The 17089-nt window shown below is 40.1% G+C and overlaps 1 protein-coding gene across 3 annotated transcripts in view; it reads left to right on the forward strand.

Moving 5' to 3' along the window:
• The window catches only part of LOC113396246 (mediator of RNA polymerase II transcription subunit 13), a 60645-nt gene extending 44042 nt beyond the window's left edge, over positions 1-16603 (forward strand). For 2 of the 3 annotated variants that reach the window (XM_064215476.1, XM_064215477.1), the window contains 26 exons: positions 9-92; positions 435-580; positions 1137-1270; positions 1510-1653; positions 1980-2068; positions 4624-4768; positions 4853-4957; positions 5084-5256; positions 6225-6399; positions 6650-6772; positions 6955-7197; positions 7420-7630; positions 7710-8014; positions 8202-8354; positions 8500-8690; positions 8779-8955; positions 9225-9656; positions 9840-9979; positions 10066-10349; positions 10573-10791; positions 10973-11202; positions 11330-11475; positions 11725-12002; positions 12215-12478; positions 12556-12806; positions 12973-16603. In XM_064215476.1, coding sequence (XP_064071546.1) covers positions 9-92; positions 435-580; positions 1137-1270; positions 1510-1653; positions 1980-2068; positions 4624-4768; positions 4853-4957; positions 5084-5256; positions 6225-6399; positions 6650-6772; positions 6955-7197; positions 7420-7630; positions 7710-8014; positions 8202-8354; positions 8500-8690; positions 8779-8955; positions 9225-9656; positions 9840-9979; positions 10066-10349; positions 10573-10791; positions 10973-11202; positions 11330-11475; positions 11725-12002; positions 12215-12478; positions 12556-12806; positions 12973-13105 — 4975 coding nt within the window. In that variant the 3' untranslated portion in view covers positions 13106-16603. The remainder of the gene's footprint in view (positions 1-8; positions 93-434; positions 581-1136; positions 1271-1509; positions 1654-1979; positions 2069-4623; positions 4769-4852; positions 4958-5083; positions 5257-6224; positions 6400-6649; positions 6773-6954; positions 7198-7419; positions 7631-7709; positions 8015-8201; positions 8355-8499; positions 8691-8778; positions 8956-9224; positions 9657-9839; positions 9980-10065; positions 10350-10572; positions 10792-10972; positions 11203-11329; positions 11476-11724; positions 12003-12214; positions 12479-12555; positions 12807-12972) is intronic. The other variant, XM_026634119.2, reaches the window with a different exon arrangement.
• The last annotated feature ends 486 nt before the right edge of the window (positions 16604-17089 follow it).

Below are 17089 nucleotides of genomic sequence, written 5' to 3' on the forward strand. Positions count from 1 at the left end.
TTTTACAGATGTCTGCTGTCGCGGGACTTTGTGAGGCTCGGGAAGTGGTTCGTTCAACCATATGATGGCGACGAAGAGGATGTTGGCAAAAGGTACTTGTTCTGATTGTAATTAAAAAAAACGTTCAAGTAAATTTAAAACACAATATATTTTTAATTTGTTTGTTATATACAACGGAAGCTTATATTTGAACCAGCTGCACTCACTAAGCTGTTTCAAATAAGCACTCGTGGTAACACGTGGGCTCGCTTCCAACAATAACATGAAGATCTCTGTGTTGCACTCGTTAAGACATCAGAGTGAGACTTCGTTCCCCTTCAAACAATATAATTAATTTGATATTCTTAAAAAGCAATAATTGGTCCTTCGAGCCCGATAGAATAGTCTCTCGAACATTATTTTACAGTAAGTAACTTTCTAATTTCGTTTTCCAGTCCATGGCACCTGTCGTTCTCGTTCGCGTTCTTCCTTCACGGGGAGAGTACGGTGTGTGCGTCCGTGGACGTCCGCCAGCACCCGCCCGTGCGGACCCTCACCGCCAAGCGTCTCGCGCGCCTGCACTCGCGTGGGGATAACAAGGGTGAGTTTGCAGTAACTAGGACTGTGCAAATCAAGTTTCAACCGGTTCGAACATTGAGATCACACGAGTCAAGCTACTGCAGCTCATTTGCAAAATAGCTGCAAGTTACGAGTGTATCGAATATGCAGTTAAGTTGCATATCACTTGACGTTTTAAGTTGTAATCATAGTAACTGTAAACTGCATTTATAAATGGCATAGAAAGCAAATAAACACTACATACCCAACAGTCTACATACATACATGTAATTTTGTTAACCCGGTAACTATATTTATGAATACTATTATGCTGTTTATTTTAGTTGATAGTATGAAAATATTTATAGCTATGATATTAAATATATTTTTAAAATTCATACAACATCAAGTTTAAAAATCGGTTTTAAGTTAATTTTTAGGGTTTTTAAAATTTCCATCTTCTTTATTTTTTAAATTACAGGCGTAGAAGAGAGAGACAAATATATTTTTTGTAATCATATATAGATATTATCACATTATTTTCGTTTTAATGCTATCATTGATGTAACATCGAAGTGACCTTATTTCTCTGATAACAGTGATCCTGGCTCCCTTCGGTCTGGAGGGACGCGTGACGGGTCGCGAGTGGGGGGACGGTGATGCGGCCACGGCGCGTCTGCTGGACGCCTGGCGACACCTTTACCCGCTCGAGCAGGGCTGCGGCGCCGTCGAGGTGACAACACTTACATAATTTGTCAATTATATTGTCAAAAAATATCTTTTTTAAAAACCAATTTCAGATATTTTAATCTTTAAAAAAGCTTTGGCTTGCGTATATAGCGAGCACTCACCATCAGGCGGTCCATTGACTAGATCACTTTTCTAAAATAAAAATATATGGAACATATATGTAAATGTTCTGTCCATCAACCATCACATTGTTTCTAAATAACTTTGTTGTCAATGCACCAGGTGGAGTGCGGCGGCGTGCGCATGCGCTACCCGGTGCCGTACGTGCTGGTGACGGAGATGGAGGCGCCGCGCGACGCGCCGCCCACCGCCGCGCGCCTCGCCACGCGCGCGCTGGCCGCGCTCGCCGCGCCGCGCCCGCACCAGGTACGCTGCGGACGCTCGTCTCGAAGGAAGTTGGAAACGGAACTCTTCTTCATTCATGAATATTTCCGAGTTAACTTCCGATATTAATCAAAGAAAACTTCACTTCTGAATTATGTTTGAGATAGCATACATAATTCGAAATAAGTTTTCGTACAATTGTATTTTCTCTATTACCGCATGTGCATTTTTTATTTAATCATTCTTTGTTGTCTGTTTGACACCATAGTAAACAGCTTTGTGATATATTTGCTTAATTTACCTATACCGTATCTATTTGAACATATTTATCTTACGGCATTTAATAATTGAACACTTGATTCTTACAGACGGCGGAATTGTGTTACGCGGAGTTGTCGGGCGACGCGAACGACGATTTCGTAGACCCCACCAGGAAGACGCCCTGTACCTGCGCCAAGTGAGTGCTTCAAAACGATACATGCTCCGAGCTACCGCTGTAGATTCTTATGATTCGAAATGAATAAAGAAATATGCATTATTTTAAATTTTTAAATTCCTTGACCTTGATCTCGTTACTTCGTATTCTATTCGCCATGTTCGTTATTTGTACATGACAATATAAGTAATACTCAAATACAATTATTTGTATAATTAGATTCTTGATGATCTTGTTAAAAATGTGTAATGCATATTTTTCATTTTCAATATAAGTATATATTATGTATGCAGTAGTCAAATGCAGTATATTTACTTACATAGCAGTAGATTTTCGAACCTTGTGTTTGCGTATTTATGTATGTTATGTATTAAGCAATTATTATGTAACATATTTATTTATGAAATGCAAACTGTATTTACTACGGTAAAGTTCCGTCGATCACATTCTAAAAGATGTTTTAATAACATTATTCTAAAATATATTGTATTCGTATAGACGGTTGTCGACGAAATTTTCTGTAAGAAAAGAGCGATTTTCCAGACGGGTGTTGTTCTGTAGATAGATAGGTAGATGTTATGTATGTGAATGTTTTATACAGTATGAATAGTCACAAGTATTTTATTATAGATTTTAGACTGTAGAGGGATATAAGCTTCACTAACGGACACCTCTCAGTGAGACGTGATCGTTAGACTTCTTATATATTATATATATATATGCATGGCTGAGATGTTTATGTTTTAAATTATATTAACACTTAATGTTTTGTTTTCCATTTTCTTTTGTTTTTAACATCTCAGTCACTGTATCCGATGCGTACAAGCTTCTGTCACACTCGATACGAGCGTAACTAATTATTTTGAATATTCGCTTCAGTAGAGGTCGCAACGAAACGTAATTTATCAATTACGTGAACTTAATACAAGTAGATAGCATAAATATTTAATTCGTTCTATCCCTTTCGTAAAAAGTACTTGCACGTTTTTATAAAACATAAGTCTTTCCTTCTCGATACTGTAATATGACTCGTGGGCGTAAAGAGCAATCGAGACTCGGAACCGAGCGTCGTCGGCGAGGCCCTCGAAACGACGGTCGGTCAAAGCATAGATAACGCTCGCGCGGTAGGAGCGGCCGGTAGAGTGTGACAGGGGCGGGTGTGCGGCGCGGGCGCACTAGCGTTGTGTTGTGCAGGTGGCGGCGCCGCCGCGCCGCGCGCCCGCGCCCGCCGCCCTTCCATCGCCGCGCGCCCCCGCCGCGACGGCGCCCCGGGGCCGCGCCCGCCGCGCCCGCCGCGCCGCTCGCGCCCGCGCTGCTCGCCAGGTACGTACCTCTGTCGACTGTCTGGCGCCACGCGCGCGGCCGCACGGCGAGGGGCACCACGTCACGTGAGCATTGAGTTTGATTCTATGGCCGTATTACTTTTAAATATTATTATCTATAAAGTTGACGGACTCTAGTATTGACCCTCTAGGTCCTCGAAAATGCAGCACCACAGACTACAACCACAAGGTAAGTCGACTTTTTTTATATCGACAGAAGAATAAATAAAGTGACGACAAGTTTAAACTAAACGTCAAACGTAACCTGGTGTACATCTGATTCCAAGTAAGTATTGTCGAGTGACATGTTAGCCTTGCGTGTAACTTCCATCCAGCATAGCTATCTGAAACATCTTAACATATCACCACACACACGAATAATGCAACACCTTTTTACCGCATGCCCTATTGCCTCAAAATCATATATTTTATATTGCCTCTGTAGAATTATAAGCATGTATATTTATGGTAAATTGCATGTTTGTGTATTTTGTATATCAAGTTATATTATATTACATATATATATATAGAAAAATGTCTAATAATAATAATGATGAGATTCTTCAACTAATTCAAATTTTATTTTGAGTGCTCCAATATATCATTTAAATAATGAAACCAAAAAAAAAAATACACATCATATGAAACTTACAAAATCTTTTCATACTTTATTCCAGAATACAACACGTAGTCACTTTGTAAATAACATGGAAATAGAAAATGTATAATAGTGATAAAATAAAACATAAAATAAAAAGTACCTCGTAAATGTTTTTTTTTTTATTTCTATGTTCGACATTATGTTAGATGTGTCAATGTTAGGTAATGCGTCTGTCCATTTCGTCATACATGCATAATAACATCTACCTCATCTCAATACTCTTAACTCGCTCGATTCATTTCATAATTCCGAATAAAATGCTGATTTCATTCATCATGATGGGCAGTGTCAGTGATTGTGTGTGTGGTTTTTAATATTTCTGTAAATTCTTAAAGGAAACTCAGTTTTCATTTATGATAAATACAGAGTCGGCCACATGACTGCTACTGCGCTCAAACGTTCCAATATATTCTTAAAAAAAATATAAATTTTCTTCTGCGTAACAATATTCATAGAGCACCTCGCGATGTCAGCATTTGGAAAATGTTAAACTAGCAGGCTACAGGGTGGTCTCTCGGAGGTCATGTGCCGACTCGCGGAGTGGTGACGCAGTCGCTAAGCGCCACATTCCAATCCGTGCCTTATGTTGCCAGGGCCAGCGGGTGCGGGTCGGGCTGCACGGGCGGCGGCGGCGCGTGCTCGCCGGGCAGCTGCGGCGGCGCGTCCCCCGCCGGCGCGCCCTCGCCGCACCACGCGCACGCCGCGCTCTCCACGCTCACCACGCTGGCGGCGCACCAGGTGCCAACGACGACGACGCCTGACTTTTTTTTTTGACGTCGCCTTTGAAATTATTGTCACATTGTTTTTTTTTTGTATTCTTAGGTCAATGTACCGACGACGCTGCATACGCCGGCGCCGACGCCCGACCCTTTGGCGCCACCGACACCCGCGCCCCCCTCTGCTCCCCCGCACAAGAACTATGCGCAGGTACCGCAATCTATTCGATTTTTTATGAATATTATATAGATGTACTCTTGTAGAGAAGTATAGATGGTGAATGTACTAAAAAAATAAATTATAAAACAGCTAGACTAATTATAACCTTTATGTCAGGGTGAGTCCCCCGGCGGCGGCGGCGCGGCGAGTGCGGGCTCGCCCGGCGGAGCCAGCGCGCCCGCGGAGCTGCTGCGGCGGCCCGCGCTGCCCGCGCCCGAGAAGCGCCTCGACCCGCTGGAAGACGAACACTCGCTGCACATGCTGTACGACTACACCACCGTACACGCATGGTGAGCTATAACACGTACACATAAGACAACACGTGCAAGAGCATGAATATATCCTATGTACCCGCAACACCTAACCCTACACTCCCCTCTAATCTTAGGATTGTTTGATAGCGACTCGTGAGAGATCATTTGTGCAACGTACGCTATACATGTGAGAATCACGCTTCGGATTAGAAGCAAGCATTCTTTGTCATTATTTACCATGCCTTGCGTGCCGTAAATAGGTGCGGCTGTAAAACTATATATTATCATACATAAACATGGCAAGAACAGTATACAATTAGCAGTATTCACGCCGCATATGACTTGCTGCGAGCTAATAATGAATGCAAGTCTCAATATATTATATATATTTGATGTATATATGTCAATATTCGTATAAATTTTAAATAGCAAAAAATATACTGTAAATAATGTTAGTTACGTTTTCAACGCTATAATATGGCTATCAGGTACTGTAGTTATATTATAGTATTATTTTAGGACACTAGAATTATTTGTTATAATTTTCTTTGCATTTTTTACATAATTATTATAGTATTTAATTGTTATTTTCTTTACTGATTCTTAAACTATAAGCGAGTCAATACATGTTTGGATCGGAGTCATGTACTATTCAATGTGAATCGTTATCTCGCTATAATATCTGTTGGTGACCAATAAGCGCATCAACAACTTTTAAGCTTATGGTTGTTTGTGTTAAATATTGGCTACATGTATGCTTTATTTTAAATATTGTAATTATTGTAGTAATACTGTTAATGTATTATTAACTGGTATCGTCATAGGCAGAGCAGGATGCTGAGTCTAGTGCCTAGTAGATGACCGTGACTGCTAAGCCTTTGGCTATACATCTAGCAAATAATTTATATGATTCCTTAACATCTTACATTATTACTACTGATTAGAATCGGAATAATGGCTATGTATAAATGTGTTTCCTATACTAAATATCTCGTTGGGCACAGGCTGGAGCACCCTGTGAAGCGGTTCAAAAGCGCGGAGGGCACGTTCAGCGAGGAGCTGGCGCTGGGCGTGGCCGCCGGTGACCTGTACGCGGGGCACGACCACACGCGCCTGCCCGCCACGCCCCTCCGCGACTACGCGCTGCACGCGCACATCAAACACGAAAAGCAGGACCACGTCAGTACTCCATAATGACCCGGCGCCTCTCATAGTTTGCCCAACATTCATTTTATTCCTGAAAGTACTTTACGGATAATTTAGAGTCTAAAATTACAAAGCAGTTTTCAGGAATTGCTTTTAAAAGTTATCTTATACATAATCAAACTCCAAGTAAGAAAATAATATTATGACATAACCCATTGTTTTTTTTTAGTTATATGATGTAACTGAAATTAAAATTGTATTTTGTATTCGCCTTTAATTCTAGGAGGATGCAAAAGAGTACAAGAATCTTTTTACGTCGGACGGCTTATGTCCGACTCTGAAGGACCTGGAACAAATATTTGATAATTCGGACGATGCGGCCAGTGGTGATGAGACGGTAAGACTTGTGAGTGTACCCTTTTTATTATCTACTCTTATAATATTAGAATGCATGCTATCTTTTGAATCTCTTGAGCTCTATAATTTTTAAAAATAAATAATTACATTCAATTACAAATTCAGTACATATTAGTTTTGTGTGTAAAACTTTTATTTGATGAAGTAATGATGCATTATTAATCGTTTTAGCTACAAGTGCAAACGCCGCCCGATTCGAACAAGTCAATGGAGGAGACGCGGTGCCTGAGTGGTCGCTGCGTGCGCGCCGAAGAGCTGAGCAAGATGTTCCCCACGCCACCGAGCATGGAGGCGCATGCGCAACCCTCTCCGGGCTTCTCCCCGCCCGACGACGCCCAGCAGACACATGCGCATGCGCACTCGCACGTGCACGGCCACCGCGCGCATGGGTCACCGCCTCCCGACCCTATTGAGGTATATATATTTCTTTAATTTTATATACATTTATTTGTATGATGTACATACATAAAAGTAATTAAAGTTTGTAGGATACATATATTAAAAAGGTTTTTTGGTATAAGATAATATAAGTTCAGTATGAACTATGATATTGCTTGACCCAGTGATACCGGCAATAATACACAAGTTTATAAGATGATCACGTGATTATATATTATACCCTTGCACTTTTCACAGGATTGGTCATATGTGTTCAAACCGCCTACGATATGCAAGTATGTTGGTTCGTCCAAGTATGCGCCTCTGACTACTCTTCCGAGCCAGATGTTGCCTCCGGTGGCGTTACCACCACACGCAGTATACCGGCCGCGCTGGCAACGCGCCAAACAGGACTCCGAACGTGATGAGCATGCGCAGCCGCACCGAACGGAGTCGTCCAATACAAATAGTACGATTTTTTAATTTCATACTTGTATCTTATTTAAATATCGGAAACAAGATTCTTAGAATATATCGTTTCGATTCAGGTGGAAGTAATACTACAAGTAGCAATAACAGCACCAGTGGTGTGAAGCGATCGATATCGTCCAGCAACGAACGCGTCAACAGTGGCGCCACCTCCAGTACGGAGACGCGTGCGTCGCCCCGGCGACCGGGCGCGCCCTCATCCGCAGCCCCTTCTGCGATTAGTACATCGCCCGCTTCGCCACGCGCTGCTGCGCCAGCCTGCCCATTATTACTCAATGTGCTACTAGCAGACACCGTGCTCAATGTCTTCCGAGACCATAACTTCGATAGTTGCACGCTCTGTGTGTGCAATGCCGGCGCAAGGGTAAGAAAAACTACTATAATACGTAATAAAATTAGGTAGTACTCGCATTTAATTGCATTTTGCGAGGCTTTCTCGAAGGCAGAATTTCATTCGATATATGTCAAACGAAACGATTGCTGTATAAAATCATTCTTATGGGATTATCATAATTTATTATAATTTAAATGATATATTGTTTTATTAACAGATGGTTGGCAATATTCGCGGTGCGGATGCAGGAACGTATCTGCCGGGAGGTGATTGGGGAGGCAGTGTTGACGATGAGCCTTCTCGATGTTCGTGTGGCTTCAGTGCTATTGTTAACCGTCGACTGGCGCATCGAGCGGGGCTGTTTTACGAGGTAATTTTGACCAAAATGAAGAAGGGTAAAAATTACTATTCAAATTGTGGACATTTAATTTCAAAATTCCATCGCAGCTATCGATATTTGATTAAATATATATAGAGTTATATAGTAATTTAAAGTTGACACTAACCTTCTGCAGGATGAGATGGAGATCACGGGTATAGCGGAGGAACCGGGCGGGCGCAGCGGTCGCGGTACGCTGGGCGACGTGGCCGGCGTGGTGGTGGCGCAGTGCGCGGCGCCCGCCGGCGGCGCCGCCTCGGCCCTCGCCCGCGCCGCGCGCCGCGCCTCCGCACACTCGCCCGACCACTTGCGCCTCAACCTGCTCGAGTTAGTCGCCCATACTGTCTGCTACATGTACTAGTGGCCATTGCATGCCATTTGACCGATGCTACAATGCGCCTCCCGTACCTCCCAGGTACTCCGACGGTGGAGCAGCAGCGGCGCGAGCGTTACGCGCAGCGGCAGGAGGCGCAGCCGCGTCGTTACCCGCACCCACCCCCGCCACCGCCGCCACTGCCGGCACCGGCGCTGCGGTGCATCGTTGGCCCTTCATCGGTGCACGAGCGCCGCGCTCCTCGAGAGATGTCGTCAGGTATTCCCTTTTTCCTTAATGAGTTATCTTGTAGTAGATGTAAATAAACAGACGGTTACAAAAAAATACAATAAAATATTAAAGTGTTTACTATTGAGAATTTTTCCAGAATTAATACAAGACAATACAAGATGGAAAGAATTACGCTTCTCGGAAATACCTCTACATTCATTTCACGCACGTCTATTTTTTTATGTATTTAGTAGATCAATTTAAAAAACAATTTTATTGGAGAGAAAATGTTTACAGTATTTATTCAATTGTGACAGATTAATGCGTCGCCTTCGGCCGTTGCTCCAAGACGCGATACAAAAGCGTTGTTGCGGCGCTCGTATGTGGGACGGCGTAACGGGCCCGCTGACGTGGCGGCAGTTCCACCGCCTGGCCGGCCGCGGCAACGAGGACCTGTGCGAGCCGCAACCCGTGCCTCCTCTGTTGGTTGGACACGACCGGGATTGGATCTCGCTGTCGCCGTACGCCCTGCGGCACTGGGAGCGACTGTCGCTTGAACCTTATTCGTACGCTCGAGACGTGGCCTACGTCGTATTGGCGGCGGACGGCGATTACTTGTCGGAACCAATCAAAACGTTCTTCCGGGAGTTATCGGCGGCCTACGAGTCTTGTCGGCTGGGTAGACATCAACCTATTGCTAGGATAGCGCGTGACGGTATCGTGAAGACGGCGCCTAGCGACGGCGAACGGTAAGTCAGATTTACAATTCACAATAAAAAGTTTATTACATATTTTTAAATACTTTATGGTTTAAAAACCATGTTATTGTGTTTTTACATTACTAAAACTTTAAAAGTTCTGTTATTTTAATTATATAAACCATATTATTTATCTGAACGTTATTTATCATTCATAATATGCATATATTTTAGGGATTCAAACTATGAAGAATGGACGGGAGAGCTACCTCCTGGAAGATTAGGAGAATATATGAAAGCTTATGCGGAGACTTTGCGATCGAACCTCGTACCGCAGCTAGCTGCGCTAAATGTTGACCGAACATTATTCGAAAGTAGGTTTTATTTTATAATAATAGAGTAAAATATATATATACATACATACTTTACACACAAAAATAATGATAAATTTGCCCTTCAGCAAACAATTCGGGTTCAATGCGACCCCCTACGGCGCCGGAGATGCCTGGCACTCCCGGCGGCTGCAGCGGAGCAGGTGCGACGGCGGGCGAACACGAGGCGGAGAGCAGTGGTCTGCCCAGCAGTGCTGCTTGGGAGGAGGACGAGGCGGGCGCGCCAGCGCTCGTGTTATACGTAGTAGAGCCGCCCGCCGCGCACGCGCACCGCCCGCGCGCGCTCACCGCGCTGCTGCGGCTCGCGGCTCAGGCGCATCACCACCTGCACCACCACAACCCGCTCATCAAGGTATTATATTGCTCTAATAGCTATGACTAATATTAGTCGTAGACATGTAACTTTTGGGACATATGTGCCATGCGTATTCAATTTTCGTGAGGATGTTAATAAAACGCAAATTAATCTAACACTCCACAAATGAAGTTGCGTACTGTTATTATTTTAATATCTCTAAAATATGTCGATTTTTGTTATGGTCACTTAACAAATTTTTAAATTCTATATCGCACAGATAATATCATTAGAAGGAGTCTGTGAGACATGGGGTGCGTTAGGAAGCACAGACATAGGCGGCATCGGTGGCGGTGCGGGCGGCGGCACGGAGGTGCGCGCGCTGGCCTTCAGCGTGTTCAGCAGCGCCCGAAGGCTGCTCTCGCACTCACCAGCCGGCAAGTCTCTGACGGGCTTCGGCACCGCTGCCAATGCCAACCTCTTCCTTAGCTCGAAAGATGTAAGTAGTATTTATTAATTATATATGTTATGGCAGTGAAAAAATTTTGCCCTAGAAAAGAACAATAATAGGTTATAAAAGTTTTTTATTTTTTATTTGTTTTACGATTTTGAACTTTTATTAACTCTAGTTAATATTCGCTATCATTGTCATCATTAAAACATTATTTTTGTATGCACAGGAGAAAAACCGCGCACCATACAAGCTATTCTCTCCCGCATGGGTGCTGGCACCTCCGCGTGCGCTCAAGGAGGTGGCGGAGACGTGGGGCACGACCTGCGGCGAGCAGAGTGCTGTGTTATTCCTGGCTTACTGCTTGTCGCACGACCAGCGCTGGCTGCTGGCCGCCGCCACTGACGCCCGCGGCGAACTGCTCGATACCGCCGCTATCAACATACACGTGCCCGCCAGGTAAAAAACCCTATGTATATTAACATCAATTATATAAACTTAAATATAACACATTCTTTCAAAAAATGAAACTGCACCAATAAAATATATAATAAAAAAAGCTGTAATTTTTCTTATTCTATAATAGATCGAGACGGAAGAGAGGCGGCCCGGCGCGGAGGCTAGGTTTAACAAAGTTGATGGACTTCACTTTGGGTGTTATGTCGCAATCAGTTCAGCCCTGGCGTCTTGTCGTTGGTCGTGTCGGAAGAATCGGCCACGGTGAACTTAAAGGTACACAAATAAAGAAACATAAAAAAAAAAAAATGTTTTTCCAACAATTATAAAATCTTTGGCTAACAACATTTAGTAAAATTTGCTTGTATTTTAAATAAAATCTTTGGAGTTATATCTAGATAGTAATGTATGAATATAGCGATTTATATACCAATATGTACATTATGCAATTCAAGTATCAATGAATAAAAAAAATGAAAATTAATTTAATTTACCTATCATCTCATGAAAGTAATCACTTTACAGGATGGAGCTGGCTACTATCTCGACCTAACCTAAATCGCGCCTCGAATATGCTCCGCGAGATGTGTGGTAGCTGTTCGCTGTTGTATCCAACCGGCGCCCCCTGTATCCTGTCCGCCTGCCTCGTTTCAACGGAGCCCGATTCCTGCCTGCGTCTCATGGCCGACCGTTTCACACCAGATGAACGCTTCTCGCAGGCTTCTATTCAGTCGCATCTGCATACGCCTCGAGACGTCACAGCTACACACATACTCGTATTTCCAACGTCTGCTACTACGCAGGTATAAATTATTTAAATAAATAAAATCAGTCTGCGTATATGCGAAAAACTAAAATTTCACTGGCAATTAAATTCCTGATGCGTTTTTATTAATTAAACTGTAATAAATAGTTTTATATATAATAGCTTCAGCTTATGGGATAAGTAATCTTTCCGCAGCTTAGAACATCAGAATTATTTTTATTTTTATATAACTTGTTAAATATGTTATAGTCAAATCAAATGCCATTCGAGCCGCCGAACGCCAACGGTGAAGAGAACGACATGCTGCTTGGCCTGGTGGACATGGTGGACGAAGACATGGGCGAAGAGAATATGACGGATCTGCTCATTAGCGACATGTTCATGTGGCCGGCTGGCAGTCCGCGCGCCTCTCCCAGGAGGCACGATGATGAAGCTAGCCGGGAGGGCAGCCCTGCGAGGCATGCACATCTTAATGCCACTGGGGCTTACCCTCGCGACGATGAACATCAGCCGGTTAGTAAAATGGCTGTGTTTAGTTGAAAGACTTTAAATATAATAATATTTTAATCCCATTAATGGTACATGTACAGGAACAAGTGGGAACAGTCCTGCAGCAGCCGCTGGCGCTGGGGTACCTGGTGTCTACGGCGCCCTTGGGCGCCATGCCGGGGTGGTGGTGGGCGAGTTGCTGGCACCTGCGTGATGCGTGCCCTGCATTCCTCAAAAACGCCTTGCACTTGCAGTGCTCCGTGGCACCTCATGACGACTACACGTCACTCACTCAGCGCCGCGACCACAACACGCATCCGCTCGATTCAACCACCACCACCGACGTTTTACGGTATTTATAATTATATATGTTGATTTTATGAAGAATATCGCGAGTAATGGCCAATGTTATGTAACTGTATATAATTTCTGAATAAGTTCTTTATAGATTTACAGTAATAAAATTAAATTTACAGTATTAAAATTATACAAAGTAGTAATAACGTTAATATTTACAGATATGTTTTGGAAGGCTACAATGCGCTGTCGTGGTTAGCGCTTGATGGTACGACGCATGACCGGCTGTCTTGCCTACCGCTACACGTGCAGGTGCTCATGCAGTTGTACCACACCGCCGCCGCCGTCGGCTAGACCGGCCATCTGGATCTTCACGTTGCAGATGATCCAGATTAATGTGTTAGCAGTTGTCGAGAGTGTGTCCTGGAAGTTTTATATTCAGTGAAGTTTTATATGTGGTGAAGTGTTGAGAAGTGGAGCACTGGATAATAGGTGAATGAATAGGTGCGCCATCTAAAGTGTTGGTTACCATTTATAGTAATAAAATTATTTATTGGAGTTGGTGTGAAGAATGTTGCAAGTCTGTATTAATAATGTTGACCTATTTTATATGTATTTAAAAATTCAGTCTATTATCTAGACAAGTTTATTAATTAAAATATTTTTTTTAATTGAAATTGATTTCTTATACATTTTTTTACTATTAAATCCGTATCATTAATTTTATTTGATACTTTGATATTAATTTAATATATTAAAATACAGACTTGCAATAGATCTTACCGTTGTTAAAGATTAATGAAGTCCATTGAATGAATTAAAAAGTACAACATCTAAAACATGTATTTGACAGGGATTTGTCATTGAACAAGGTTACTTTTGTAGCCATAATATAAGATAGATATCAAAATAATGTAATTTTTTTTTCATAAAATCTCTTGAGATTAATCATTTAGGGACAATTAATATGGAATGTTTGATTACAATAAATTTGTGATGAATTTTACAGTAATAGAAATGTATGGATTCTTTTCCAATAGAACTCATTCTTCAAAGCATATAGAATTCTTAGATGAAGCAGTACTTAGGTAAATTAATTATATGGTATGGCTCGTACGTAAGATGGCTTGAATAGGGACAAGTTATTGTTGTCAAGGTTTGATGTTTAGCCCTAGGAAGGGTAGCTGAGCTGGGTTATGAATAGTTGTTATAGTAAATCAATTGAAAGAGTGGTAACTTTAGTGTTGCCCCTTATACTATAAGTTGTTTTTAAGACAACGATTATAAGCAATTAGATTGAAAGTAGCCTGTTATATTTTTCAACATCAGGCATACATTTGTTGTGAAGAAATATATAAAAACATCTTATAGTAGCAAGAGTACCATCTGGATGAGTAAGTTACCACGACTTTGTACGAATATCGAAATGTTAAATTAAACATTAAGAAAATTTATAAAAAAAATATTAGATAAGCCGGGGAACTATTAAGAATAAACAAATTCAATCTTGCAAAGGTCCAATTCGGAATACAAAGATGGTTTTTACTGAAACCATAGTTTTTGAGATTTAGTCTCGTTAGGGCATTTCATTTTCATCTTTACTCATATGTATAAGATTTCTTCCATTGTAGTCTTTCGAAAAGAAAAATCATTCTTCCGTGATCTCACACTCCATAAAAAAAACCTCATTTTCTGTAGTGTAATCTCCCACTTTTATGCATGTCTTGTAGTGATTAATTTTAATGGTGATCCATTGCCAATTTTAATTCAATCAAATCAATTTATATTTTATCTACTTTTTTATATGTTTTCTAATTCTTTTTGTAACCGACATATATTTATATTTACAATTTCATTTGTATGAAAGATCTTAAATCTAATCTGTAATATATACCCAATTAAACATTAGTAATTTTAATAGAACTATGTTTAAAGAAAAACTTCTATGAAAACTAACCTAGAGTCTATTGTACTTGATAGCTTAGTGCTAGTGTTTTGGAATGATTTTATATCTGTACCATGTTAGATGGACAGAGTCTGTGAATATCGTAGTTCTTTTCTTCTTCTAGCAGTTTGTGAACTTTGATTGTCTGTTCAACTTCTCATTTCAGTCTTAAGTCTTCTAATCGTGGTTATCCGAAAGATGTAGATTGTCACAAGTTAATTATTGCAGTTGTAATATTATTATAATGTTGTTGTGCTACGTATAATGTAATATATTATTTTTATTTTATGTTTCAAGCCGGTATGAATTACCAAAGGTGTTAGCTATTCGATTAGTGATTTAGATATTTTTACCACCACAGATTTTCATAGTAATCTTGATTGACAGGGTTCTGTTTTCGTCTCTATTACATTTAATGAAATCAAAATTTTTTTTAATCAATTTTAAAATTATTTTTGTACAGTTATATTTTTTATTTAAATTTAAATAATTTTTCTATAATTTTATTGCGTATGAAATAAATTAAAATCATGTAGTTGAAATTTTAAATTAGATCAATTAACCGTTAATTTAAAGCTCGGATCTGTATTGACCGAGCACAGTTTTATATCCAGGGATCAAAGGCTCAACGTCGGTTGACATAATTAAAACATTTCTTTGAAGTAATGAATAACTTTAGTGCAAAATGTTGGTAATATAATATTAAGCAAACTGCCAAGTGACCGCGTCGGTGGCGCGAGGGGGAAGGGTGTAACATTCTAAACACAGTATGTCTAGTAATATCGTTTTCTTATGATAATGAACCTCCAATCGGAAAATAATTAGTAACACCAATAGTTTACGATTATATGAATAGTAATAAAGAGAGCCCTCTAGATCATGTTCGGAACTAGCATTTGTATAATTAGAGGTCGTTTTATATAACTATTAATGAAAATCCATTGTAATGACAGCATTGTTGATAGGTCGAATCTCTTACATTTTGAGTAGGTATATAAAAATTTTCTATTTTAATAAAATTAAAGGTAAGTAATAGGCAGGTGTCATAAAGATATTGTAATATATACATAAATAAGACCCATTGGGATGATCTTTGTAATATCGTGGCACGTGTGAAGTGTCTCAAATGAATTTGGAATTCCGTTGGACTCTGGAAGTTAAACGTTTATTTGTTGAACAAAATGAAAACATTAAACAGTAATAATGAAAATTTCGTTGCTTTTTACCTGATTAATTTTAGTTGCAAACATGTTCGATCAGTGACTGAAACTGATTGTAGGCAAATTGTACAGGCTCTGTATAAAAAGGCGTCGTGACTCGCGACGTGCCGGTATACATAAATTATTTAATTGTAGCGACGCGACGGCTACAGCGCGTATTAACTGAATTATGGCTAGTTGAATATAAAATGTTTTAAATGTGTTACAGCATTTGAGAATATTTAATGATGTTGTATATAGTTTATATTTTGTTTTGTAAAACGACACTTTGTAAATATAATTGAAGTAGTGATGTACCGTTAATTATTTGCCCACTTTGCCGATGTATAATGGAGCACGTTTTAAAGAAACCACTCGTAATATTTTGTACAGTTGTTAAGCGAGATTCGTAGTTGAATGAATTATTTTTAAGATTACGTTTTTGATCCTTTTTTTGTTATTGTGAATTTGTCAATTTTTTTAGGGAATTGGGATTGTACTGTATATAGACCACACCATTTTGTCATATATTAGTTTGTAAGCGGACAAATCTGATGATTGTAATGGAAATCAAATTTTCTCAATAGAGCAATCATTAGGTATTCGTAAACAAAAGTTAGTGTAATACTTGATATTAATATAACTTTATAAATAACTGTGAAAATAGGTAATAATAATTATGAATAAAATATTACATATTTATAACAACATTTTATTTTCTACCCTCAATAAATTTTACAATTAATTTTGCCATATGTGAATTTAACAAATATAAAGCTTAGACATTTAATTCTTCGATCATGACTATTAATAATTTATCTACATAAGCATGGTCGCCTACATTCTAATGTGAATGGCATTCCAGTACAATATTCTATAAAAATATCAACAGTAGGATTAAAACACTCGTTGAATATTTTAAAAACTATAATCAAATTTCCATTTTCTTTCTGAAAAATATACGAAAATGCTCGTAACAAGGAATTTCTAGGCACCAATGTCAAGTATCAGGCTATTGCTGAGGAGAATGTAGATATACGGGCACAGCGCATAAGTTTGGGCGAGCAGTTACTCTCAAATTAGAATGTCTAAGGAATTCTATTTTTGGGTTTTTCAGTCTATCTAACTATACCTTCGTACCTTTTTATTAAATATACAGGTATTAATAATTAATTATTGGATCTAGAGGTAAAG

The sequence above is a fragment of the Vanessa tameamea genome, chromosome 8, assembly GCF_037043105.1.
Source record: "Vanessa tameamea isolate UH-Manoa-2023 chromosome 8, ilVanTame1 primary haplotype, whole genome shotgun sequence".
Lineage (NCBI taxonomy): Eukaryota > Metazoa > Arthropoda > Insecta > Lepidoptera > Nymphalidae > Vanessa > Vanessa tameamea.